This window comes from Corvus moneduloides, chromosome 1, assembly GCF_009650955.1.
Source record: "Corvus moneduloides isolate bCorMon1 chromosome 1, bCorMon1.pri, whole genome shotgun sequence".
Lineage (NCBI taxonomy): Eukaryota > Metazoa > Chordata > Aves > Passeriformes > Corvidae > Corvus > Corvus moneduloides.
The window spans coordinates 90,754,566-90,780,396 of record NC_045476.1 but is presented as its reverse complement, the minus strand read 5'-3'; the positions used below and the strand labels follow the sequence as shown (position 1 = coordinate 90,780,396).

General features: G+C 37.8%; 1 protein-coding gene across 4 annotated transcripts in view; it reads left to right on the top strand.

Annotated features, from left to right (window-relative positions):
• TENT4A (terminal nucleotidyltransferase 4A) overlaps positions 1–25,564 on the top strand; it is a 57,789-nt gene extending 32,225 nt beyond the window's left edge. The window contains exons 9-12 of one of the 4 annotated variants that reach the window (XM_032118284.1): positions 1,714–1,814; positions 2,066–2,238; positions 13,590–13,748; positions 23,317–25,564. In XM_032118284.1, the coding sequence (XP_031974175.1) occupies positions 1,714–1,814; positions 2,066–2,238; positions 13,590–13,748; positions 23,317–23,493 (610 nt within the window). In that variant the 3' untranslated portion in view covers positions 23,494–25,564. Of the gene's footprint in view, positions 1–1,713; positions 1,815–2,065; positions 2,239–13,589; positions 13,749–23,313 lie in introns of all 4 variants that reach the window. The other 3 variants (XM_032118275.1, XM_032118303.1, XM_032118292.1) reach the window with 3 other exon arrangements.
• Positions 25,565–25,831: the final 267 nt, after the last annotated feature.

The following is a 25,831-nucleotide window of genomic DNA, read 5'->3' as shown; positions in this document are numbered from 1 at the left end:
TGAAGGCTAATTCTCAGATGAAACTTCTTAACTGCAAGATTTCCTTCTCTGTCCTGGTGCTGAAGAGACCCAGTCTGGTGCATGTTTGAGTCCCATACTGACATTCCTGTCTTGAGAACTGCGAGGGCCACAGCTGAATCTCTGCATGGTCATCCCTGTCTTCATTCTGTCTCCTCTTGCTCAACTTAGTTTTTGAGAAACCCGAACTGCATTGAGTATTCAAAATGCTGCTACATCATGGGAGCATACATACATTAACAAAATGTGATCCTCTGGTTTATTTGTTCTTTTCTTAGTGTGCTCTGCTTAGCTCTTGAATGTTCCCAAAGAATCATCTGTTATAACCCAGAGCTTTAATTTTTAAGTGGTGACAACCACACCTTTAATCTGCATGTAAAATTCAAGATTTTATTTTCCAGCATGCATCATTTTATCTACATTACATAAATAGAATGGTGGATGACATACATTCTGTCCTGGTGGCTCATCTGCAGCTATTGGACTTGTAATTTAGATTATATAATTTGGTTCAATGTTTGCTTAAAATGCTGGGCTGACTTTTTTAGTACTAACAGTAACATGCCTTTAAAGCTGGAAGACTGACATGGAACATGTGGTGTTTGGTCTTGCATGAAATAGTAATCCCTAGGACAATAGAAGTATCACTACTTCAGGTGTTACTATGAAACCTAGTAAAGGTAGTCTAACTATATTAGGGTTTTGTATGTCCTACCTTCCCATTGTACACCTAAACCAAAAGAAAATTCCAGTACAGGTACCAGGTACCTTTGTGATGCAAAATACAAAATGAACTTTAATATAAACATTGAAGATTAAAAAAATTAACATTACGTGTTCCAAAGTGGTAACTTTGCACAGCCCATTTTTGTACAGTAGTAATTTCTTCATGTGTCTTGAGCATGGAGTTTAAAGTTAGTGTTTCAGTGACTAGTCTCTGATGAAAAGAAAGCTTGAAAATTTATCTCTCAAACAAGAAGACAGCTCACTCCTGCTCAAGAAGTACGATTCAAATAGCTGAATGTTGGGAAGGTGTGTTGGAAAAACACTGCTTTGTTGATAACTGGTCACTGTTCAGCAGGACCAGGTAAGCTTTTTCTCTGAGCCTCTTACTGTTACGAATTTATTAAAATTCTAACTTGTTTTGGAGCCAGTCCGTTTCTTGTTGCACTACCTCACGATCCATGGTACTTCCTTTATACTTGTGGGGGCCGTAACACCTTTGAAGTTGTTTTGTAAATCTGGAAGCAAGGATTAGTGAATGACTCTCTCCAGACAGCCAGTCATGGTGCTGGGATGTTCATGTTTTCCGTGCGTCCCATACCTGTTTATAACCCAGACTCTGTGGAAAAACTTTCTGTATGGAGAAATGCAAGAACCATAAATTGCTTTTATCAAGTGCACTGTTACCAGCATGTACATTCTTTATAGTTAATATGCTCTCCATTTAGAAATACAGAGTAAAAATCTTACCTATGTGTCACTGCTTGCATGTTAGTATGGTAGAAGAAAAATATGAATATAAGTGGTGCTACAGTGGATTAAATGGTGTGCTAAAAAAAGGAAGGTTCAAAAAGATTCTTTGCTTAGGGATATCTTAAACTGACTTTTAGCATAATTTGGTAGCTTGTTAAAATGCTTGCAAATATGTAACCAACAGTCTTTGTTTAATACTTAATTGAAAAATTTTTTTAGCACATTAGGTAGAATCATCAAAGTGACCCAAGAAGTGATTGACTACAGGGCCTGGATTAAAAAGAAGTGGGGGAGCAAAATTAATTTATCACCTGAACTTGGTAGGTATAGCAGGAAACCAACTTAAAATTTTTTCTTGAATTTGATGTAATTCAAAATACTCATGCCTTGAAATTAATCATTCAGATATACAGGAAAAAAATAAAAGGAACTTGTAACTTTCTAACCCAAGATTAGTTTTCTCTGAGCCTGTTTTTCAATTAGCTTGTTAAACTGCAGCTCTTCTTAGACTTCAAGGCCCACGTGTTTGTATTCTGTGCTCTTAAATGATACTTATGTTTTCTGTTAACAGATAATAGGTTGAAAATAAGAGACCAGATAGCTCTCTGCAATGGAGAACAGCAGCAGAACAGAGACTCTGAACCACCTTACAATCAACACTTGGCATTGTCATTGGCCAGTACACAGCAGTTATCCTCTGGTTCATCTGCCTCTTCCGTGTCATCACTCTCCAGCAGTGACATTGTAAGCTTTTTCTTTTAATGGGTTAAACTAGTAAGTAGCAGAGTTTATCTTCAAAGCCTCAGTTGATATGATAGCAGTTAGTGTGATACTATCCCTAAGCCGCTACAGCAAATCAGTAATGTCCCCTGCTCAGAAAAATTACTGAAATTAAATATTTTTCTAATTAAATAGAATGGGTCTTATTTCCATCCTAAATCCTTGGTACCCTTTGTGGTAGTAGTTAGATGTAAGGAAATATAACAACCCAATTTAACAGTAGCTAATTAAGCAGAAGAGTAGAAATGTCTTCATATATTCTTCCATTAAGCAACATCTTCCATTGTCAAATTCTGATCCTTGTTCCCCATACCTGAAATTGAACATGACCATTAAATTGTGCTGTGAAGGTGAATAATACTCATTGTTTTCAGCCAAGCAGTTAGTTCATGTTTTAATGGTGACAGGGCACTTGCATAAAGTCTTGTCAGCTTCCTTATTTGAAAGTAATTGCTGGGCTTTATTATAACTTCCTGGAAGAGGAGGCTGCAGTCTCTTGAGGTATGTTCCCAGATTCTTTAAGGTTCTGCCAGGTGGTTTCATTTTGGTATAAAGTTAAATGAGTGCAGAATTGGGCAGTGCAGATTATAAAGCACAGCATTACAAGGCATGAGTGGCTCACTGTACATCTTCTGAAGCATTTTGTCGTAGGTAGAGGCAGTGATGGAACAAGATGTAATATGCAGTCAACTATGGTAGTGAATAACTGGATGATGCCAAGAGAGGTCCAAATACCTGTTTCTTGGCTGCTTTCAAAATCTAGTCAAATATGGAATTAAAAATTGGGAATTGTATTCAACAAAAATTTAGTAACTTTTGAGGGACAAGCACTGCCATTATATGTTCTGGTTACTTCCTGTAATTACTTTACGCTACTGTTTTTTTGGTGTTGAATTGCCTTTTTATGCCACCTTCAGTAAACAGGACAAATGTTTTAGTTGTACCATCTGGCTAATGAACAAAGAACAGCATGATACTTGCCAGTGACACTATTAGCCATGCTCCTGGTTTAAGTATATCAGTGGGAAAGATTTTGCTGTAATAAATTTTATGAAAAAATGCAAGTATTTCCTTATTACATTGGGAGTGCACAGTATTGTGTGGTGAGTCATTATGAACTCCCCTTAGTCCTGTTTAACCTGATGTTGAAGGTGAAACTTCATTGCCTGATGCCAGAGAAATTAATGAAAAGTGAAAAGAAAGCTCTCAACAAAATAGAACTGAAATCAACTTCGGCATTCACGAAGTAAAAGGAAATGCTACGTTTTCTAACAAAATAAAAAACCATGTCCTTGTGAGAAAGGCCAGGTCATATGTCCTTAGCAGACTGTGGTGGCATGTTATCTTAATTTGGAATGGAATGGTAGGTTTCTGACAAATGACTGATGAGTTCATCCTACTCTTACTTGGATGTGTGAGGAAGAGCAAGTTCTGGCTGTGCAGTCCTGAGCTGCACCTGATTGAGGAAGAGAATCCTATTCCGCCATAGTCAGGTGATCTGTGCCATGATCTGGCATAATGCTGTGCCCGGGTTGCAGTAGAGGAACATCTGGCATGTGTGCCAACTTGGTGTTCGTGCCAAAACTTCTGGTGCAGTATTAATAGGCATGATGTGGTGAGCTTTGCTATCAGCTTCAGAAGAAGGTAATTATGAATGTGGTGCATCTCATCACTTTGGAGTTACATGTAGTGTTACCTCTGATCTTGTGGGAGGCTTGTTCTTTGGGAAGGATTCTGTTTTTATTTAAAGTTAAATCCTCTAAACTTTTCCGATACTGGAAGACTGAAGGCAAGGTACAGATTATAAAGAAAATGCAGGTGACAAGGAGACCATAGAGTTACAGCTTGCTGACCTCTTCCCAATAATTAAAGTTTTATTTTAATAGCAAGATGTTATTCCCTATGTTGCTATTAACCTTATATACAAAGTCTACATTAAGACATTGTTTCAGGAGGTGCATTTTTCATGACTGCAGAATATCTTTTGCTGTTTATGAGGTGCAAGATCGTATCTGCTAAATTGGAGGGACTAGATAGTGTATTTGCTTTTCTACTTACTGCTAAAGTTTCACTGGTAATAGTGATCAGCTGCATCTGGTCCTTTCTGAGTTCTCCTACTAATATAATAGAAGTCAGCTTACTTGTGTTGAGGAAGAGGTAATAGACTTGGAAACTTGTGACATTACTTTGTCACGCTGCCCCTTTCCAGCCATCCACTCCAGCACAGTAGTAGTTGTATTCTGAAATCATCACATCACTGTTCACTGGTGATAAGTCTGGAGGTCTTGGCGTGTGTTTGTCAACATGTCCTGGAAACAATATTGGCAGCATATATTGAGTGTGCAGGCGTTATCAGAGCAGTGCAGTATTGCTCATAGGGATCCTAGAATTTTTATTAAACCCTATAATTGGATAGTTGGTTGCAATACAGCATGCTCTATGGTTTTTAAAGATTTGCTTCCTTGGAGTTCTGACAGCATTACAGATTTTGCACTAATAATCTGTAAATATGACTCAGCAGCTGAATAGATAAGGGTTCTGGTGTCTTGGACTTGCGAGTCTGTCAGCTGAAGCAATGAGTATAGATTAATTCTGGCAGCAGGAGAACAGGTTTCAGAACAAAAACAAGGAGCATGTTTTTCTCGAGACTGGATTGGCATTAACCAGAGCTAACATTCAGAAGCCAACCTCTCAATGGCTGTATATGCTCAGAAAAATGGAAGTGTAGGAATATAAGAGCCTACAGTTACTACCCTGAGTTCTCCATACTGGTGGCAACCTTTTGAAGATGAGAACTTGGGTACCACTGGGGAACAAGAGAACTGCCTCTTTCTTCTCTTTCCCCATATAATTTAGATTTATGTGCTTTTTCTCAGCATACCATCTGAAACTCAGGAGGATGTTGGCTTTCATGTTTGTACATCTAGGATTAGCTTGCAGGAGAACACAGTTCTGGGCTACCGTCTACACAGCCCAAAATTGGATCTAACGAGACCAAATCATAATTTGAACAAAAGGTACCCTTTTACGGATTTCCCGGAGTAGCAAAGCTATTTACAAAATGCCTTAATCTAGCACTCTCTGGCCAATGAAATTCTAGCCATGCTGTCTTTAGTAGGTGTCTTAGCCAACTGCAAAATCTTAACCACAAAGGGCATCTTTTCAAAGGGCCAGTAAATTTTGGATCAAAGACCTTGTGCAAGAGAAGCCTGTTCTTCGGGTGTCACTGTAACTGTTAGTGGGAGACCTGTTCAGTTTATGGGGTTGCCTTACTGCACGTGTCAATACAGAGCTCTGACTCACTCACCAGTACTTCTAATACAGTTCTTCTCAAGATACTGAGTATTAAAATTCCTGCCTTGTTACCTTGGATCTGTGAAGAATGTAAATATTAGTGATCAGGAGCAAACTAAAGAACTCATATTAAAAAAATCTTATGGATACAAGGAATCTGGTTATCAGATCGTATTAGACTGTACACATATTTTTCTCAATTATGCTAATTATCAAACTGATCTGTGTAGTAAGTCTTCTCTCAATGAAGCTTTCTGCTGATTTCAAATACCCTATGCTGGCCTGAAAAAATGCTGTGTATATTCCTCACTCCTGCAAACAGGTAAGTTGTACAATACATTCCCACATGATCCAACAAATGTTGAAGTGAATAAAGGAAGATGCTTTATAAATGTCTTTGTCATCAAGGACAGTGAAAAGGGTGTGAATTTTTACTGTATGGAAGCAAGAATCAAACTGTTCCACAACAGAAAACAAGCCTCTGGCATTAAAAAATCTCACCTTCACACTGAGTTAAGTGATTGTTATGAGAATCTGAAACCAGATGGGAATGAGCTATGTTCACCCCCAGCTCTCTACTTGTTTTGGCTAGTTGGAGATGTCAGTCTCAAAATCCAAGCATTGACCAAATTCCTCTTGAAAATGCTCTTTGCGTTGGTTGCTTGCTTGCTTGGCTTTTTTTTTTTTTTTCTGGGCGCTTTTTTTTTTTTTTTTTCATTCTGGACCTGCACTCTATAACTGGTGACCAGGATTTCTTGTTGCTTAAGCATTGTGGAAAAATGCTTTTCATTAGCTCAGGAAATCCTAGAGTAGTGCTAGAGAATATCTACTGCTTGATCAACAGTCTCTGCCAAGTAAGAAATAATCCTAGGTATGTTTTTGCAGTCTCATGTTGGTCTGGTTTACTTTCTGGTGCTAACTGCTTTGCAGTTTTGATGATGTGATGCCAAATAAAGCTTAATATTTTATGTGACAGTGATGCCTGCATATCAGTAGCAGATAAAATGGCTCATAGGAAATTCTCCTGTTACCTTATGGATAGATAATGTCATATCCATCACAGAAACTCCAAGTTGTCTGCTACAAGTTTGGTTCTAACAAATTTCATACACCTTCTCCATGTTTCTGGTGATAATGTTGTGTGGGCTTCTAAGATGAGATAATTTCGTGAAGACCTTCGAGTTCTCAAAACGATGCAGTCATGCCAAGGTAGTTGAAGTTTCAGTGAAAAAGGTACCCCTGTAGTCTAGCTTTAGAGGTGACACAGTCCTTGCCTCTTTTTAACTTCTTAACATTTACCGTGTCTTCTTTCAGACTCTTTTTGAAATTTTAACTGTAACCCTTGCAGGGTTATAAAAAGCTTTCATCAGAATGTCAGTGCGTAATCTCCCCACGGTTCAGCCCCATCAGCTGGAGAATATGCTGAGCTTCAGTGTTTTGTGAATGTGTCTTGTCACTGTATTGTATTATGTATTCAGTATCTTGATTGAATGCTTACATTCTGAGACTAATATATAAATATGACTGATAAGAATAAGACTCATTATTCTTACAGTTCTGCTGAATGCATACAAGATCCACACTTATTTTTGGAACTGTTACTTGCTTTACAGTAATTGAGGCTTAGTACTTGAACTCAACATGCCTAATGAATTTATCAACCATCTCACCTTCCTTCCTATTAGCCAGACTAAATTTCAGTTTATTAGCAGGAACTATTGTGATTCCATATTCACAGAGAGGTAATAGAGTGTATGACGTACCTTGTCTGGATAAATGTGCTTTTTTAAAGTGATGAAATTTGCAGGCATAAGGCATGCTTATCTGCAGTAGAGAGACAGACACTTCAGAATATGTAACAGCTGCTCTTGTAGTCTTGTTAAATCCATCTTAATGAATGATTAATTTGTAGAGTTGTAGTTGAAATTGTATGTGTAAGGAGTGGGGGCAAAAGGAGGTTGCCACATAAAATTCTCATCCTGAGAGCAGGAGCTACACACGTTTCTCTCTTCTTTCTATATGCCTGAATATTCTTGTGTCCTAACCAGAGTAACTGTTCAAATGTATGAATAGTTGATCATCTTTGTGTAGAATAATGCAAGTTTTGTCTTAAGCTTCTCCCCTTCCTGAACAAATAGAGACAAACTCTTAAAAAAGCCTCTTAATGTTTCGTTTTCAGAGAGATGTAAGTGCTGGCTTGCAGATAGGTTGTTTGCAAATAAAGCAGTGGCAACCCTAAGTGCAGGACAGCCTGGTGTTAGTGGGGAAAAGCATTTAATTGACATTTGATTTGGGGCATTTAAGAGTGTAAGCCCCCAGATCCTTTAAAACTGCATTCTTTTTTCTTTTTCTTGCTGTGCAGATTACTAACACTTCCTGTGGACCAGAAGGGAACATATTTTTCTAGTGCTGCTTTTGCCTATTTTCCTTTCACTGTATGGCCCCATGTTTGTTTTTGAGGTTTTTAACCTGTATCTCTGACAGTGTGGTGTTTTATACTGTCTCGTGCTCTTCCTCGGTTCTTCTGTATCAGTTCCTTGAGCAGTCTCTTCTCCATATCCACTTGAAGTAAGAGTAAATTTCTGCAAAGCTGCAGGAGGCACAATTTTGAATACAAAATTCTAAAGTAATTTTATTCAATAAGTTGTTCTAAGCAGTAGAGGATGCAGAGGGAATTTGTAATTCAGCAAGTAAAGTGGGATTTTTCTGATGTGAGGTCAGTGAAGTAAGGAGAGAAGCACATAATTTTGAAAGAGTCGACTTCAGAGTAGTTTCTGGTGCCAAAGTCTTAAGTTGTAATCTTGCCATATCTTAACATTCCCTCCCATGAAAAAAAAACCCCAGAGAGGTACCTAAGTAATTTTAGGATGAAAGAAAACCTAAATACAGTATTTGTAGTCTAGTATGGTGCATGTTCAGCTTTCATAATGAGTCCTATAATTTAATGCATAACTTGAAAATTAAACTGGAAATATTTTTATATTGTTAACAATACAGACCAGTTGAAAGCCTGTGAAATGAAAATATTGGGCAACAAAGGAAGTTTTAAATCACACATTCTTGGGGCCTTTTTTATTTAAGATGGCTCATCTGAAATACAGTGAGTATTGATAAAACATGGAAAAAGCTTGCAGTCAGACCTCTCAGGATATAATGAGCTGTGACTGAAGGGGTACTGTACTTGTATTTAATCTGGTAGATACTAATTAGATAATGTTTTCAGTTGTCCTTCTGTAAAACAAACATGAATGCTTTTAGAGGATGCATATTTTTCAGTTTGCTTGTGTGTCCTATATTCTTTCACTTTTCCCCTTCTGTAGTCACAATGACCAATTTCTTTTTGCAATGAAAGGCAGAAAAACCAACCAATTTCACCTCAACTCAAGACCTGTATTGTTTATAGGCTGGCCAGTGGAAGTGGAGCAACTGTATTGATGCAAATTATCTTGTGATCTTCCATAGAAGTAGAAATTTTGTTCATCTCAATTCTACTTTATTTACACCATAATTGAAGTTATGGCTCCACCTACCAAGAAGGAAAATGGCACACAATGTGGAAGAAGTGGGTTGAGGGTGGGGGTTGATCATAAAGTCACCTTGGAAGCGCGGTGTTTTATCAAGCAGAGTTAAGTACGCTGGGGCTAAAACCGTTCAAGTGAGAGCGTGCATTGAAGTTCTTCTCCTGCGCATGGCCCCAAACTATGACATGTCTGAAGTTCTCTGGTGTTGCTTTACGTTCAAAGGAGTGTGGTTTTACACTTTACTAAGCCAATTCAGTAACAGGATGTATTTGCTAGCCAAATTTCCTTTCATTAGCTGCTTCAGCATTTCTGCACTGGTGTTCACCTAATCTTGTGGTGAACTGATTCAGAAAGTAAAACTAGTAAGAAGGGGATTACTGTTTCTGTGGTTCACCTCTGTGGATTAGCTCATAATAATGTCAGATTCTAATGCAGGTGTAATAGAGAATGCCAGAATGGGAAAAGAGGCAGAAGGAGTTAGACTGGCAGCAGTAATCTGTTAAATCACTGTAATTATAAGAAAGGAGAGGAACACTTTGAAAATGTACAATGTAAAGTGTTAACTATAAACAGCAGTTTTCAGTTCTTTGCTTTCAAAGATGGAACATGATTTTTACTGTACTGGTCATTGTTCTCTCACAGCTTCCAGCTCCTGAATGTTATGGGAAAGAGGAAAAAAAAATTGTTTAATTAGTGGAAGAGATTTTGAGAGTGGAAACAATAAGGATTTTTTGCCAAGACTTCTGTAGTTCATTCTTGGAGACAGGGCTGAAAACCCAAATACATCCCATTATCAGGCGACTTGCATTCTATTGTTTAAGTTCTTATTTCTGAATACTGACTTTAGGATAGTTAGACTCCTTTAGCATTGAGCCAGACTTAAACAAACTGGGGTCATGAATTAGTCTTAGGTGACTTCAGCTTTTAAGAAAGCATACTGTCTTGGAAATGGAAAGCTCTGAAATGGTAGCTATTGTTAACTAAAAAGTTTACCAGGTATCTTAAGCCTTGAGTTACTAATGGAATTGAAATAACCTCTTATGGCCTGACCTAGTTAGTAATGAGTTTTTGACAAGTAAATACTCTCTTGGTGATGAGGTCCTGGGTCTTTTTATGATGGGAAATGCATTCTGCAGAAGAATAAAGGATTTTATTTTGTTCTCCTCCTGTGTCAGGAAGAGAAGTCTGCATTTTAAGATTGCTTCAGTTCTTCATCTGTCATATGACTGCAGTGTTTCACTGTGTCTAGGCAGAAGTTCATCAGTAACTCTTGAGTTTCTAGGTATCTTCCATACTTTGTTTTTTTCCAGCATTAAAGTAAATTAGAGTTCTCGGTAATCAGGGCTATGACAAGTAGAAATCTTCCTTCTGGGTACGAAGTTCTTAATCAGGAAGTTGAAACTGATTAAAGAGCATGTTTTAAAATGGAAATGTCCCGGGAGGATACACCTGCATGTGGTAGTCTTTCTTGGTTTCCAGAAGCATATCTTTAGAAGATACTTTCCTTGCAGGATGAGGTACTCTGACAGGCATTCACAGTAGTACTATTCAAGAGATCAGGAACTTATCTTGGCTCTTAGTGCAGCTTGTAGCTTTATGCCTACATTATCTGCTAAAATCAGTTGAGGGATCTTAACCCCTTTAGTGAACATTTATCTTTTTTGATGTGACCTCTGTAGCCCTCACCCTAGTAGTGGTCAGAGCTTTTGTCTTCCAGATGCGTATTTAATGTGTCGAGAGTGTTACCTCCCATGTGTTTACTTGTAGGTCATCTGAACTTCTTTAGTGCTTCAAGTTTGCATGTTACACTTAAGAATCTGGTCCAGAAGACCAAGAAAGATTTAATCCTTCAGTGTAGGCAGTGCATATGGAAAATCAGATTTGTTAACATTGGGCTCAATTTTCTGATCAGATCTTAATCTTTCAGTTTAAGAAGGATAATGCTGCTCTTCACAGAAAGATTTTGTTGCTCTTGAGGAGTCATGATATCAACTCCATGCAGTAATCCTATTAGCAAACCAGGAATGCCTTAGCAGAAAGAAATAACCTGCTTGTATGAGATGTTTCAGTGAATAACCCTTGAGGCAGAAGAACATACCTATTACAAAATTAAAATAAAGCAACACAAGCTTCATTGGTGGTGAAATCTAATCTCAGTTAAATTATATGACACTTTTCTCTTCCATCTACTACTCTTCCTCTTTTGAGCAACTCTTTGTTGCTCAAAAGCCCCTTAGAAGTCTCACTAATGAGAAGTGTCCCATCTGGGTTAGGTGTGTTCACCGTCAGGGATCTAATTGTATCTAAGTAGAAGAGAAAGGGGAGATCCTTTGAATGGAGACACTAAAATTGTTCTTTGGTCAGGTTTGCGAAGGCTGCATTGCAGTGGATTTGCACATTGGTTTGGCTAGACAATAAGATCCCTTTTTCCATCCCATCTGCTAGCTCATGGGTACCTGTTGAGCACATGGGTACATGGTGAGCATGCTTAGAACTTGTCTGTTCATTTCCCCCTCTTCTCATAAGCTTTTTAGTAATTCCATGACCCAAAGTATCCAGTCTTTGTGGAGACCTTAGCCTGTTCCCACAGTGTTGATACTGTAGGCTTGGGTAAAAGAGAAAAATGCCATCTAATCCAGGCATCAACTAAGCTTAATTTTTGGTCAGTGCTACAACATGTAGTTTCCCACTATGATGAACATATTTATTAAAGAATAATTATCTGATCCCATAAATAAGAACTTTCTGCACAGATTGTTTTACGAGTATGATGTGTCTCTGATGAATTCATGATGCTGTTATCTGCTTCACAAAGGCATACTCTAACTTTTATCACTAGTTGAACTAATAGGAGAACAGCTCCTTTCTTTCTAGAACTTATTTTTTAGTAAGCACAACTTTATAGAGACCAGTAAAAGACTGGTTGTTCTAACAGACTGGTTTTATTGAGGGCTCTTTCTACTATGAGTATTCAATTCAGCTGGGATGCAAGTTTTGCTTTGTAGTAGCTCATTGGTTAGTCTGCTCAGTATTCACAGTTGTCCGTCTCACCTATATAGGCTTTTTCCCCAGGAAAAGCTTTGAAATATTTTCTTGTTTCTGTTCTTGAGCAGCCGATTCTCTAACTGAAGAATCTAATTTAGAAAACAAGGCCACGTGAGGGCAAGTACTAGTGCTGGAGATCTGTTTAAAGTTTGTGTGATTTAAGTGAAGATTCTTTGCTTCCAGGCAATTAATCTTTAGAGACAGAGCAATAGAATACTTCAGTAATTACTTCAACAGTAAAGATCTGTGATGACCTGAGCCAATAATGCCTTTTAATGTGGTAACTTCTAAACTGCTAATTGGCCAAGCCCCATCTCTTGCTATATTTTGAACCAGACGGCTGGGAGTGGGAAAAACACTAGTGGTTTGGGATAAAGAATAGGTTTTTCCATTGTCTTTAAGTTCAGAATTCTTTGGAGTTAAGAACGTGGTAAAAAGCAGCAGTAAAATGTAGGGAAAGCTACTTCTGCCATTGTGTTATGGCTGAAAAATAAGTTTTACAAGATTTTTTTGTGTTCAAAGTTGTTCTAAAAGGCTGTAGCTTGCTTTCCACCTTTCTCAACTTAGAAAATAATTGGTCATTTAAGAACTGATGTAGTCAGGTATTTTCAGACTTAAGTAATTCCTGTAAACCCCTGAATCCGTGCTTGCCTCCTTGTTAAGTGCTCCAGACACACAGTACTTTAGCATCACCAGTATGTCTGCTTAGGATGCATCTGAAATTGCTGGTGATTGGGCTGGAAGGAGGAAGAGTAGTAATCAGTGATACCAGTTTCATTTGCAGTATCTTTTCTGTTATCCTGTATCCATCTTGCTTTCGCTGGAGAATTTCCCTTGGATTTCAGATGGAAAGCGAGGGGAGCAGAACTCCCGGTGAGCAGTGGTGTGTGCGACTGGTGTGTGTATACTGGTCTTGGCTGGCAGAGCATCAACTTGTTTCTTGGCAGGTGGAGCCCTAACTTTGCTGTTGCTGGGTAGGGTGGGAGAAGAATGTAGCAATTACAGTGAGCAACTTTGCCATATAAATAAGTACAATCCAGAACACTGTTCAAGGGACCGAATCTGTCTTGACACCTAAAATTCTTGCCCTTCTATCACCTACAGTGTTGCTGTTCTTGTTCTGTTTTTTCCCAGCCTTAGTTCTCATCTTTTAATTTGAATTTGGTAGAGACATAACTTTGGCTTTAGATTTGTGCTGACTGGAACTGACCTGTGATTGCCATAGACCTGTTGACATTTTCTTCTTAATAGAGGTTCAGTTAAACTTTTGCTGGATGTATAAAATAAACATAGTGCTGGCTTTTATTTTATTTTATTTTTTACTATTGAAAAAAATCATTATGTTTTGTAGTATTCACTTGAGTTGATATTTGGGTGCATTTTCACGTGCATAGTCTGAATATACTGTACTTTCTGTAAAGTTGCTTTTCTTTTCCCCTTTTTCTCTGCCAAAAGGAATCAGATACAGCACCTTGCACAGCTCCTAATGTTTACCAGTTCAGTCTTCAAGCACCGACTCAGCTTATGGCCAGTTTAGCACCCGCATTGCCCCTGCCAAGTGGTAAACCCCAATCTGCGCCTCCGAGAACCTTGATAATGGCCGCCAGTAATCAGGTATGAGCCAGCAACTCTGTCACGAGCAGGCGATCACATCGCAAGTGTAGGTCATGTGCACTGTGCTGTCAGTCTAAAAGCCTCTGAGGATAACCTTCATGTAGCATGTGCTAAGCTTCATGTGGTCATAAAAGTACTCACCTGCTGTGTCGGAGGTGCGGGGAGAGCAAAGGGTGGGAAAGGGTTTAGAGTAGAAGAGCCCCTCCACAGCATCGACACCTAGGAGTAAGTTAAAGAACGAGTGTCAGGTGTCTGACTCTTTGTGTTTGAGAATCCTGGTGCCCAACTAGTGGGGTATTTGTTTAGGCTGTTTAATTCCCACCACCTTATATGTGGTGGAGGTGTAAGATAGTTTTTGAATTTTAAGGAATAGTATTAACCTTTCTAGGCTTACTTAGTTGTCTTGATTTTGAATTATTAGAACAGATTTTCTTATACTTGTAATTTTCTGTAATACATTTTAAAGGTAGAGAACAGAAAATTAATTATGGACAAGTGTACAAGAATTTTTACCAAAAAATTAAATGTTTGCATAAATGTGCTGGGACCTGAATTTTTTTGGCTAATGTATCTATTCTGGTACAACCTCAGTGCATCTTTCTGCAGGAAAACATTCCCTCAGTCTTGATAATTACAGCTATTAGTAAAACATGCCTCACATGAGGCTTAATGCAAATTGTGGATTGTAGGTTGCACATGATAACAAAACTGTGAGCTGGTTCATTTGAAACTTAGTTTTGGTCAAGTTCTTGTAAGGTTTTCCTTCTTCTCCAAGTCCTTGTAGCAGAGTTCATGGGAATCTAGGCCAAGACATTTTCAACTTAATGACTTTGCCTTTTTTTATTTGATTCAACACTTACTTATCTTCATGGACCTTCACTGGACTTTGTCCCATTTGTCCACATCTCGATTCCTGAGGAGCCCAGATGGGGCCCAGCACTCCGTGTGTGACCTCACCTGTGCTGAGTAGAGGGGAAATGATCACTTCCCTTGACTTGCCTTTGGTTTTAATGTTCTAACTGATTACACAGATTCTTCCCCTCCTTACTTTCCCTACTGCTCAGTCCCACCTAGGCAATACCCACTTACCTGCACAGAAAATGTTGTATTAGTGAGAAGCTAATAGAATAATGTATTTCTATTTTAGTGTCTGCTAGTGAATATTCACTGCCTAGTGAATACAGTACAGTCTGAAACTTTAGAAGTTTTTTTAGAATAAAACTGGAGAGTTATTTTAAGTTAAAAGTTCATCTAAAATACAAACCTAGTGTAGATGATTCTTTCCCTAACAGCTCTGCTTTTCTAAAGAAGTACCCTGGAGCTAGTTAGGAGGCATGCAGTTGTTAGTACCAAACAAGTTGGCATTCAGAGTGTTTGCCACCATTGTGAAGAGGCAGTGTGTTGTGTGAATTTTGGATCTCTGTTGGAATTTTGAATCTTGGAAGACAACTGCTTTGTAGCACTTTTTCTGGCTTTCTGTTCCTTGGCTGTCCTTTTAAGTGATTGTTAACTGTTCTGTTAGTAGTTTTATAGTACTTACATGTTTAAAAGTGGGAATTTTTCTGTGGCTTTTCTTAACAAAGATGTGCCTTTGAGAATCACATTAAATCAGAATAATATCTTGCTACTTATAGTTTAGAAGTGGGATAATGGGATTTTTTGCATTGAATTTACCAAAAGCTTATATTTTGTGAAGTAGGAGTGTTCTTTTTTGATAAAGTTTATGATTGAGTCAGAGGTAGGAAATGAAATAATTTTACCCAAAATACTGTAAATACCTTCTTTCCACTTCCAACTTGCTGGAGCATGACTTTGCTAGATTAGGCTTTTCTTTTGAGTTGATGTAACTTGAGACCCAGCTAGCTTATAACTCTTAATAGGCACATTCTGCCATCTTAGAGGACTCCTGCCCTGATAAATCTGAACTTGTGCTAGACTTTCTTAAAAGCAAGTCTTCTTTCGTATTCAGAAGGAAGTTTTGAAAGGGATTCATTTGTCTGCATGGTGTCTTCAGCTTTCTCCCTGGCAACGTTTTCCACCTCAGTTCAGCTTGGAAAGCTGTACCTAGGTGTTGAGTACAACTCTAAAAAGCAGGAGGTGCCAAGAGCACTAACTGTATTTTGAACAAATTATAGCCTTCTAGGCAAGTTTGCTGCTGCTGCTAAATCTTCCTGGTATTTTCATTTTTGAAACATGTTTGGTGTGATTACCAATTCTATTTATGTACTGCATTGAAGAATTTCCAGATAGTTCAGGGACTGATGAAGCTCCTGGCACAGGTCTGTGTGCTTTTCAGGATCATCATCATCCATCATTTTTCCAAGGTAATAATTCTTCTACTCTGCTGGCAGCAGTTTGAAATTTCACTTGGAGGAGCAGAACGGTTTATGAAGCTGCCCACTAAAAATAAGCAGAAAAACAGATGTTGACATGTATGTCCAGATGAGTAGAGGGGGCAGAAATTGCTTGCTTGGTAACTTCCCAAGGAGAGGAGGGGACTACATTCCCCATTCCTTTGAGACAAGTTTAATTCATGCTGGATTGCTGTTCTCTAGGTTACCAAAATGAAGACAGAAGAAACTTCCTTTTCTTAGGTCAGAAGAACTCTTTCATTTAAGGTGCTTTCTTTTTTCCCCAAGGGGTTGTGTCTTGATTCCAAAGTATCTAAAGCCAGTCCCTCTGCTGCACTGGCTGGCTTCTAGTGTGTCTGAGAAAACCTCCACTAAAGATTAGTGATGTCTGATTGGGAATATGTTTGTTGCTATGGAGACAACCAGGAAATGAAACCTTAATGTCAGTGCTGAAATACTACAGTCAAAACTTGTAAAAGGACTTGTGGGAGTAAGTTCTTTTTTTTTCAGATTCTTTTGAGTTTGGCCAAATAAGGTGGAACATTTAAACTTATAAACTGCTTTTTTACAGTTTTATACTGCTTTTTTAAACAGTCTTTTATGGGGTTACAGGCACTTATGTGGTCAACATACTTTGCTTCAGAGTTGGCTTTTATTCAGAACAACTGTTAATGGTGTTGCCTTGTCTCACTAGTACAGCTGATACTGCTAGTATCTCTGAAATAATTGCTGAAAGGTTAGCAGCATTGCAAACAAAATTGGTCAGGCCTTGAGTCAAAAATATATTTCTGAGTGTAAACAGTTAAGTGTAGTTCACTTGGATGAAAGATAAGTTTGTAAAGACATATTTTAATTCATGTCAGTGCAGAACTTTACCAAATATTTCTGAGAAGGCAGGTGTCATCAACTAGCCAGTGTACAAATATGCTGAACTCCCTTCATATATTGCGATTCTCCATGGTTTTCGGTATGTCAGCTTCAATTTAGAAATGACCTGATTTGTTCAATGGCATTTATAAGCTGTTTAGGTACTGAAGGTTTCTTCACTCAACCAAATGACATTTTTGTTATTTTGTTTTATTGAGAATGCTCTCATTTAGGGTGGATTAATTTTTCAGAGCCAGTGTGTTGTCATAGGAAGGAGGCTACAGTTGTATATTTCGGAAAGAGTTTTGATTCTCAGTGTCAGACTCCCAACTTCCATGTATGACAGAACATTGTTTGGTTTTTAACACATGCAGAACTTAAAACATCATGTTGTCCTATTTCCTTTCCTAAGAAAAGAAGAGAAGGAAAAACTGCATCTGAGTTTCAGAGGTTGTTCAGCTGAAAGCAGTACTAGAGATTTTTCATTTAGGTTGTCCTGTATTTATACAGGCAGTCTTTATGTGGTGTTATCCTTCCAACTATAGAAACTGACTTAGCCTGACCAGGCTCTGGATAACCTGATCTGACTCTGCTTACAACAGAATGTTGGCTTAAGTGGTCTCCAGAGGTCTCCATATAAACATACAGTCTAGATGTCTATAGGACTGTATGAGAGCCTCATTGGCCACATTGGCAGTTGCTTCCTGAGCACTTTTTGAGTTGCAGGAAAGACAAAGTAAAGTCTAAATAGTAGTTTCTTAGAAACATAAACAAACTCACCATAAATAAAAGACTTACGGAAATGTAGGAGTCATATCTTCCTTTTGTTTGCATAGTACTCCTTTATCTTCCAGTGTCATTGTAATCAGATTTTTATTCACAAACTGAGATGGATTTGAATGATCACACATTCATTTCCTCTGCAGACTTTTTCACATGTACTGTATTGGTATCTCCTCATCATTTGGAAGGAGGTTTTCTTACTGTAGTAGTAGTTTTTCTGTTCCAAATAAAAAGTGGGAATTCTCAGTGAGGTAAGATTTCTCTTTAAGGTCTGAAATTGTCGGCTTTGTGCTAAAAAAGTTCTTGTTCCTTGTAGTGACAAGTATGCAGATACATTTCATGGCCTGTGTCACAACAGCAGCAAAGTTGAAGTATGAGTTCTGTCTTCTGGTAGCATTGTTTTGACTCCTGCCCCTCAGTTTTGAAACCTGGGTAGTGACAAGATCAAAAAGGGTATTTATTTCATGTGTCATTCTACTTTCTTTGCCATAACATAATTCAGTATTTACTGTGATGCTGACAGTAGTCTCTACTGTCAGTCACTCATTTTGGGGACTAGGCCCTCTGCTCTCTCAAATACTAGTTTGTCTTGGAGCTGCTCATACTAGTCTTGCCTAGCCTGTTGTGAAAGGTGAAGAGAACCTTGACATTTGTGTGGTAGCTCTGCCAGTAGCCTGTAATGAAGTGAAATAAGATATGAAGGATTGATATAATCTGCTCCCTTGCAGCTTTTGTTTTTCCAGTTCTCTTGTGTTGGAATTGTGTACAATTTTTCTTGCTTTTGAGCTCTTTCTAGTCTCCATGTTGGTTTTTCTTTTCTTTGCTGTTCACATAGTTATCTCCATAAATGGTGTTTTCCCCTTTTAATAACAGCAGTAAAGAGTTTGGGCTCATTTTATAAAATCTGTTCAGAACTCAAGATCTAATCAGTTGTAGCTGAAAGTGGCCTGTAGGTCCCAGAAAGAGAAGTGTCTTTGTAGTGCTTTGGGCCTTATTTCCCTAGATTGTCAGTACTAAACAACTTTTGGAAGAACTTGTTTTGGTTTTTCTCTACTTCAGCTTAGATATCTAAACCACACAGAAATCTTACCAGGTTAAGAGTACACCCAGGTAGCATGTGCAGTTATCTTGTAGAATCCTGTTAACTAATTTAATGAGGCTAGGTTGCCTAATACTTGGCTTATTGCTTATGCAGTTGTGACTAAAATGTTGGTTAGGTCATTGTCCATTATTTCTCTGCAAAACAATGAATTTATTTCATAAAGAACAAGAAGATAAAATTTTTTTAGTGTATTTACAGACATTATGCTCAGAAAGTGAGCAAGTGAGTGCTACAAGCCTATAATAGAGAATTTGGAAATACTGCAAACTTTGTGAAATATTTTGAGACTGCATGTTAGGTTATTTAAGGGATACTAAAAATATTAATGGTACATTAAGGTAACTCTGAATACTACTCTGATATTTCACATGAAATGATTTTGAGGTATATGAATTTGATTACAAGTCTGATCAACTGCAGACTAGATTCAGTCATGGCCTTTAATCTTGTACTCTTAACAACAAAATAGTAAACATGTAATCTTTCAAAACTGTCTTACGCCTTTTCTAAGCTTTTTGTTTACCTCTGTAAGTACTTACCAATTGTTTTGGAGCACTGTATGTATAATCTCTTTTGAATCTTAGTACAGATACTTTATTATCAACATTTCCCTGTCTTTTTTTTTTTTTTTTTTTTTTTTTTTTGTCGTCTTACTTCAGAAATGCTATCAGGCAAAAAAAAAACCCAACAAAAGACCAAAATGATTTAGAAGCCTGTTTATGTTTAGAGTTTAGCTCTGTTATGTTACTTGTGTTATTTCAAATTGTAGGGGATTGATTTCTGGCTATAAATTTTCTTTTTGAATAATGGCAGTCTTTAAATGTCAGCAGTTTTGTATAGTAAATTTGCCAGTATTTAAGAATAGAAGTTTGGTTTCCTTAGCAAATAATTACTTGGTATGTCTATTGCAACCAAATTTCTTTTCTTGAGATTTTTCTGGGGCTTTTTCTTTCTTTTTTTTTTTCCCCTCCTGTTTTTTTATTTCCTGTTAAGTTCTGGGGTTTTCTGTTTATTTGTTTATATTTTTTTCCATGTTCTGTTGTTGTTTTTCTCCTGGAAACTTATTTAACCTGGTATGTGATGCAGGATTGCACCTTACCCCCACCCCCAGGCTTGTCTTAAATGTGAATTCTTTAGTTTTCCCTCCACATCTAGCAGATTTTTCAACACAGCTAAAAACCAAACCAATTGAATCATTCAGTTGTTGAATAAGTAGTCGTAAGATGGGAGAGATTGTTCTATCTAGAGAAATAGATCCAAAGAAATTGAAACTTCTAAATCGAAGATTTATCTGCCGTATCACAGACGAAGGGCTTTCTTCTTGGATTACCTGATCTCTCTCTAGCCATCATCTGCTTACAGACATGCCACCTCTCAGTGATTGTGTGACTCCTGAGCATCTGAATGTCCAGAAGTTAGTGCACAAGAGAAAGCTGTTTGATACAGCCTCTTGAGATTTACAAACACATGAAGCAAATTCCTTTTATCGAAGATCCTGAAAGAAGCTAAATGAATCATGTGTGTCCCCTTTTAAACAGTTAACTAATGGGAAGATGAGGAACTAAAATTCGGTTTTTATAAGAAATGGAGGTCACCAGGATAGCCCTGCAGGAGTTTGTGCTGCCTAATGTCTAAAAGGCAGTGGATGAAGCCTGGTGGAGTTTGTGCTGCCTAATGTCTAAAAGGCAGTGGATGAAGCCTGATGGAGTTTGCTGGCAGTGTGAAGCACTGTAAGGTCTGCCTGAGAAGAGGTGCAGAAGGACCCTTCAAGGTGATGTGTCAGGAGGGTGAGAAATAATTTAAACTTTGCAGAGAGTGGTAGGCCCTGAGCCAGCAGTTTCTTGTAAAGATGACATCGTGATGTTTTTGCAGAACACCAACAGTGGGTATAATTTTGCTGCTTCTTTCCTCATTGGGGAAAGTCAAAACACAAATGGAAGCAGAATAGGGAAGGATGTAATAGTAATCAAACACATGGAATTGCTTCTGTGTGAAGAAAGAATGATTGTTTAACTTTGACAAGATGAGGTATATGATCTAGGTCTGTGTAATTGTCAGCAGTGTATGCAAAAGTTAGAGAGCAGAATGACAATACTCCCAAGAACTGATAGATCATCCTGTAGTAGGCTCAAATTAAATGTGATGCTCATTTAAGCTGTGAAATGCCATAGCACAGGATGCAAGATGCTAAAAGCTGACAGTTTCAAAAAACCAAGCAAACTAGTGAACAAAATGTAGTTGAGAACTAGTAAGTATAAAGGTATCATCTGTGACTGAAGTGGTCCCTGAGTCAACTTCCTTAAGCACCTCTCTCAGCTGATGAATCATAAGACTGATGGATTCAGATCCTGGTCCAATAGATCAACAGTCTTTATCTTGATGGCCTAAGAACAATGCAAAATGCTTCATCACAAGCTAGAGTTCACGTTCTGTCTCAGTTATTTATCATTCTTTGAAAGTTTGTTTACCTTTTGAGCAAACAAGGGGTATGACATCTTTTAGGATACAGGTAGATGCACTTAATTGTCATACTTGCTGTGCTCCTTGTGTTGTCTTGGGGTCACCTGTCATCCTGTCCCCAGTGGTTTTTTTTTGTGAATCCTCACTCATATTGAGGAAGAAATTGCCAGATTTTTCAAATTTTCAGCTGAAGTGGATGGATAAGGTTCCTGGAAGTTTGTATGCTGCTTGATCAGACTTTTGTTCTAGTTGTTCAGTAGCAATACTGAAGTTTTCCTCTGTCTTTCTTCAGTATATAGTTGACGGTAACTGTGATGACTGGCTACTTTTAGTGTTTTGACTATTATAGGGTCATTTTTAGTGTTTTGATGTCATTTCAAGTAAATGTTTATATATAATTGAGTCAGAGATATACTTACTGGACTAGAAAACTTCGTAGGAAAATGTGACAAGATGGTGTGTTTGCTTGAAGGACTATTTGCCAAAAATTTAAAACATTCTAATTTTTTTTTGTTTGTTTTTTTGGTTTTTTGTTTTCGTTTCATGTTGACTTCCTAAAACATCTACTAGAAGCTATTTATGAAATGTACATCAGTAAATTATGTTTGGGAAGTTGTCTCTCTTAATGAAAAAGTCTCAACCTGCATTTCCTCTTCTTGTTTGTCCTTGAAGTATTTTGCCACTGGTAGTCTTACGATAATACTTAGTGCATCTATCTTAAGAGTTTAGAAGTTCCATGATGGTTAATTAGGTTGCTGTAGGAAACTGTACAAATCCAAAATAGTTTTAAAGGTTTTTTGCCACCCTGCAGTTAACTGTGGTTGTTCCTCAACACCAGTCTTCACCACTTTGTCTTTCTGGATGCTCAGTGTCTCTTCAATTACAGTTTGACAGTAAAATGTTGCTTATGGCATTATGCGTTCAATAACTGGGTTTTTTTGTACATACAATTTTAAGGGCGGCTTGGTGTTCTCCTTTCTTTCTACTTCACACTTGTTTGGAAATACAGAACATGAAATACCTGCAGCTACTTTAGTGTTCTAAGCAGTTGTCTCAAATGTTAGCTCTGTGTTCCTGTTTAATCACTTAAGGTTAGAATTAGCTTTTGCTACAGGCAATCAGTTATCTGTTGAGTTATTGCTGTCAGACATCAGGAAATGTTGCTTGCATTGATGTTCTCAGTATTTAGGAAGTCTTTCAGTTTCATCTTCTGAAACTCTTGTACCTATTTTAAGTACATACCAACTTACTGTATGCCAACTTAGTGTATACATCTATAGTGATAGTGATGCCTGTAGTGCCTTATGGTGTGGTAGGTTTACTCAGGCTGCTGCTAAACCTTCTGGGCAGTTTTTGTTCCAAGTTATTGGAGATCCCTTGAAGAAAGTGTCATGCTGTATTTCTGATCGCTTAATTGTTTTGCCTTGGTCTGCATATGAGGTACAGTCTAGGAGCTGTGTAATCTGATGATCACACCAGTAGGATTTACAAGCTCCTCACAAGACATACTTAGTTTGCCTGTCACTGACTTGAGATTATGGGAAAAGCAGACTTGTACCCCCCATGCATCAGCTCATGTGATCATGCCCTTATATTTGTCCATGATGTTTCTGAAAGACTTAAGTATCTCACTTGGTCATGCTTTTGCTAAGATACTCCAAAATAGACACATCTCTCACAATTAGTATTTAATGTGGAAGTTCTCTGGTTTTATAAAGAAGTTGTACAGTGAGTATATTTCATACTGAGATCCGAGGGTTTTAAAGATACTTTGAAATCTACACCATTTCATTTGCAGGACATTTTCTTCAGAAAACACTTAGTAAGTTGTTAGTGCCTTGCGACTTGCACAGCTACAATTAAACAAACATGAAAAGACCAGTTGCTTCAAGCAGTGCTTTGTGGAAGTGACTTATATGTTGAGGAAATACAACTGGTAATATATGTTTTGTCTGTTGTTTTTATGCTTAAATGAATGCTTACCTTATTTTATTTTTTTTAGCAGCACAGTGGAATGAAGTTTTCCATGAAAGGAACTCATAACCAAGGCAACAGCTACAGCCCTGTCAGCAGTGGAGGTATGAGGCAACCAGTTGGTAACCGAGGACACCACCAGTACAATCGTAATATATGGAGAAGGAAAAAACACAGAGACAGTTTGCCTATCAGTCTGAGCAGATAATGGCAGATGCCAAAATGACCTTCCCTGCTCAGACAAACTGAGTGAGTGCCACTCGACTTGAGGGATGGAGACCAGCGTCCAGCACATCGTTTTATTGGTGTTGCCAAATATCTGCAGCTGACTTCTTTGCATGTTTCTTTGTGTGGTGGTTCAATCCATCTTCAAGAAGTAGTTGTGCTTATCTGTGAAGCCTTATTAAATGTGGAAGTTTGTTTTCTGCCTTCCCACAATGGTTCATTCAGTGCCGAAGCAGCTCTGACAATAGAACTGCAAGGACATTTACAAATGCTGTAGCTTTTTTGCTGTGGCTGTATCTGTTCCTTTTCTTTTATTTTAGAAGTGAAGGAAACTTCAGCCCCTTGGAATTATTATTTTTTTCTTCTTCTTTGCAGCAGATCAAGTTGGGAATTCATAAAAGTAAATTTGCTGCTCTCCTGTTTGTTGTTTTTTTTTTTTTTTTTTTTTTTCTTCCAAAGCTCAATTTTTTTTCTCTGTAAATATTGGAAGTATGATTTGTGCAATAACTTGGAATTTTTAATTTAATTTCATATTATCACATAAGTTATATTTAAGGGGAAGAGGTTTTTTAATTTACAGATCCTTTCCCAGGTTGCATTATCTAAGTTGGGGTCATAGTTTTGGCAGGTTGTCTGAGCAGTGTTATAAACATGACATTTGGTAACATTTGAGGCTTCTTGATTCACAATGAAAGTGCGATTTGGCTTACAGTTTTAAGAATTTATGAAGCTCCAAAGCATTTTGACCCGGTGTTTTTTAGCTCATTGTCTGGCCTCTATCAGTTGTCTTGCTCTGACCAATGAGTTTTAATTTTCTTTAACTAGACAACAAATCCAACATTTATAGTACCAGAAGCAAACCTTTTGAGAGGAATGGGAAAAAGGTTGGTTCAAGTCCTGATAGGAAATTAAAAAGCTGTGAACTACATGCTTTGATGCATTTTAGTAATGTAACCTGTTAATGTTGGGGTTGAAACAACACTATTAAACAGAGGTACCCGGCTTAAGGAATGTGGAGAAAGGAAATATGTTGATTCCATTAAGGAATCTGTATAGTAGTATGCATTAGTTCTGTTAAGAGCAAATATATAAAAAGTACTTCAGCTGCTCTAAGCATTACAAGAAGTATCTTTTAATGTGTTGCAGGAGAGCACAGCCCAGTGTTGTACACAGTATGAGTGGCTGGCACTTAATTTACAGATGCATACAGGTATACTATGCAAGTGTGTATTGCCATGACAAACACTGTCTTTAACTTTTTGAAAAATGTACATCCTGCCTAACCCTGAGTTTTTAAAGCACCACAGTTGTCCTGGGAGTAGGTCACATCTCATGCCCTCTGACTTCCCTTTTTTTAAGTGAGAGTTCTTAAGCTATACAGAAAACTACAGGTAAGTTATGTAAGTCCACTAGCAAAGAAAGCTGAAGAATCCTGTTAACAGGACATCTATACTGTGTACAGATAGAGAAGGTTTTAAAACTGGTATCTGAATATTGAAATGAGGTGTCAAGCATGAGGCTTTTTAATATGCTGTATGCCTTTGAAGCAGAAGTAGTTCATGTTATTACTGAATCTGTCAAACACAAACAGGTCCTTGAGGGGAGAGAGGGCAACATTCCAAAGCAGAGTAGTGCATATCTGTTTGCAGAAAGTTTGTCTTAATGCTCCAGACTCATCACAATAAAAAAAGTTCTAAAAATTGTGAGCTGATTCATAAATAATATCTAAGGGCTGTTACATGAGCCTGTACTGCTTAGTCTTCACACACTAGCAATATTGAGCATAACTACATTAAAGAGCCTTCAGAGGCTTTAATTGGTGTCTTATACTAGCATCCATTTTAAAGCAAAACTCATTTGAAAAGTGGTATCATGTAACACTTCAGTCATGGTGAACCAAATGAATTGGCCTGGCTATCACTGTGGTTATGTGCTACAGGTTTAAAAAAATGTTTAAATTTTTTGTGTGGACAACTATGTGGAAGCTAAAATTGACATATTTTTATGTAAAGTTTTCTATTCTTTGATTTTTAATAAACTTTGGAGACCAGTCACTCTTCTGTACCTTTTTTTAATAGGAAATTTAAGGGATGAAGTGACAGTTGACATTGTCCCATTCTTTGATGTATTCTTTGAACATCTACTTTAAATTGTTCATGCTGAGCACCTTCAAAATGTGTTTGGAAGATGGATGGGTGCCCTCAAATGATGGTGATGTGTTTCTAAAGGGAGTAGTGAGCATGGATTTTGTAGTTGTGGATTTGATCTCTCGATAATGAGAAAGCAGAGGAGCTGGAGGTGGTTCCCGTAGTATTCTCAAG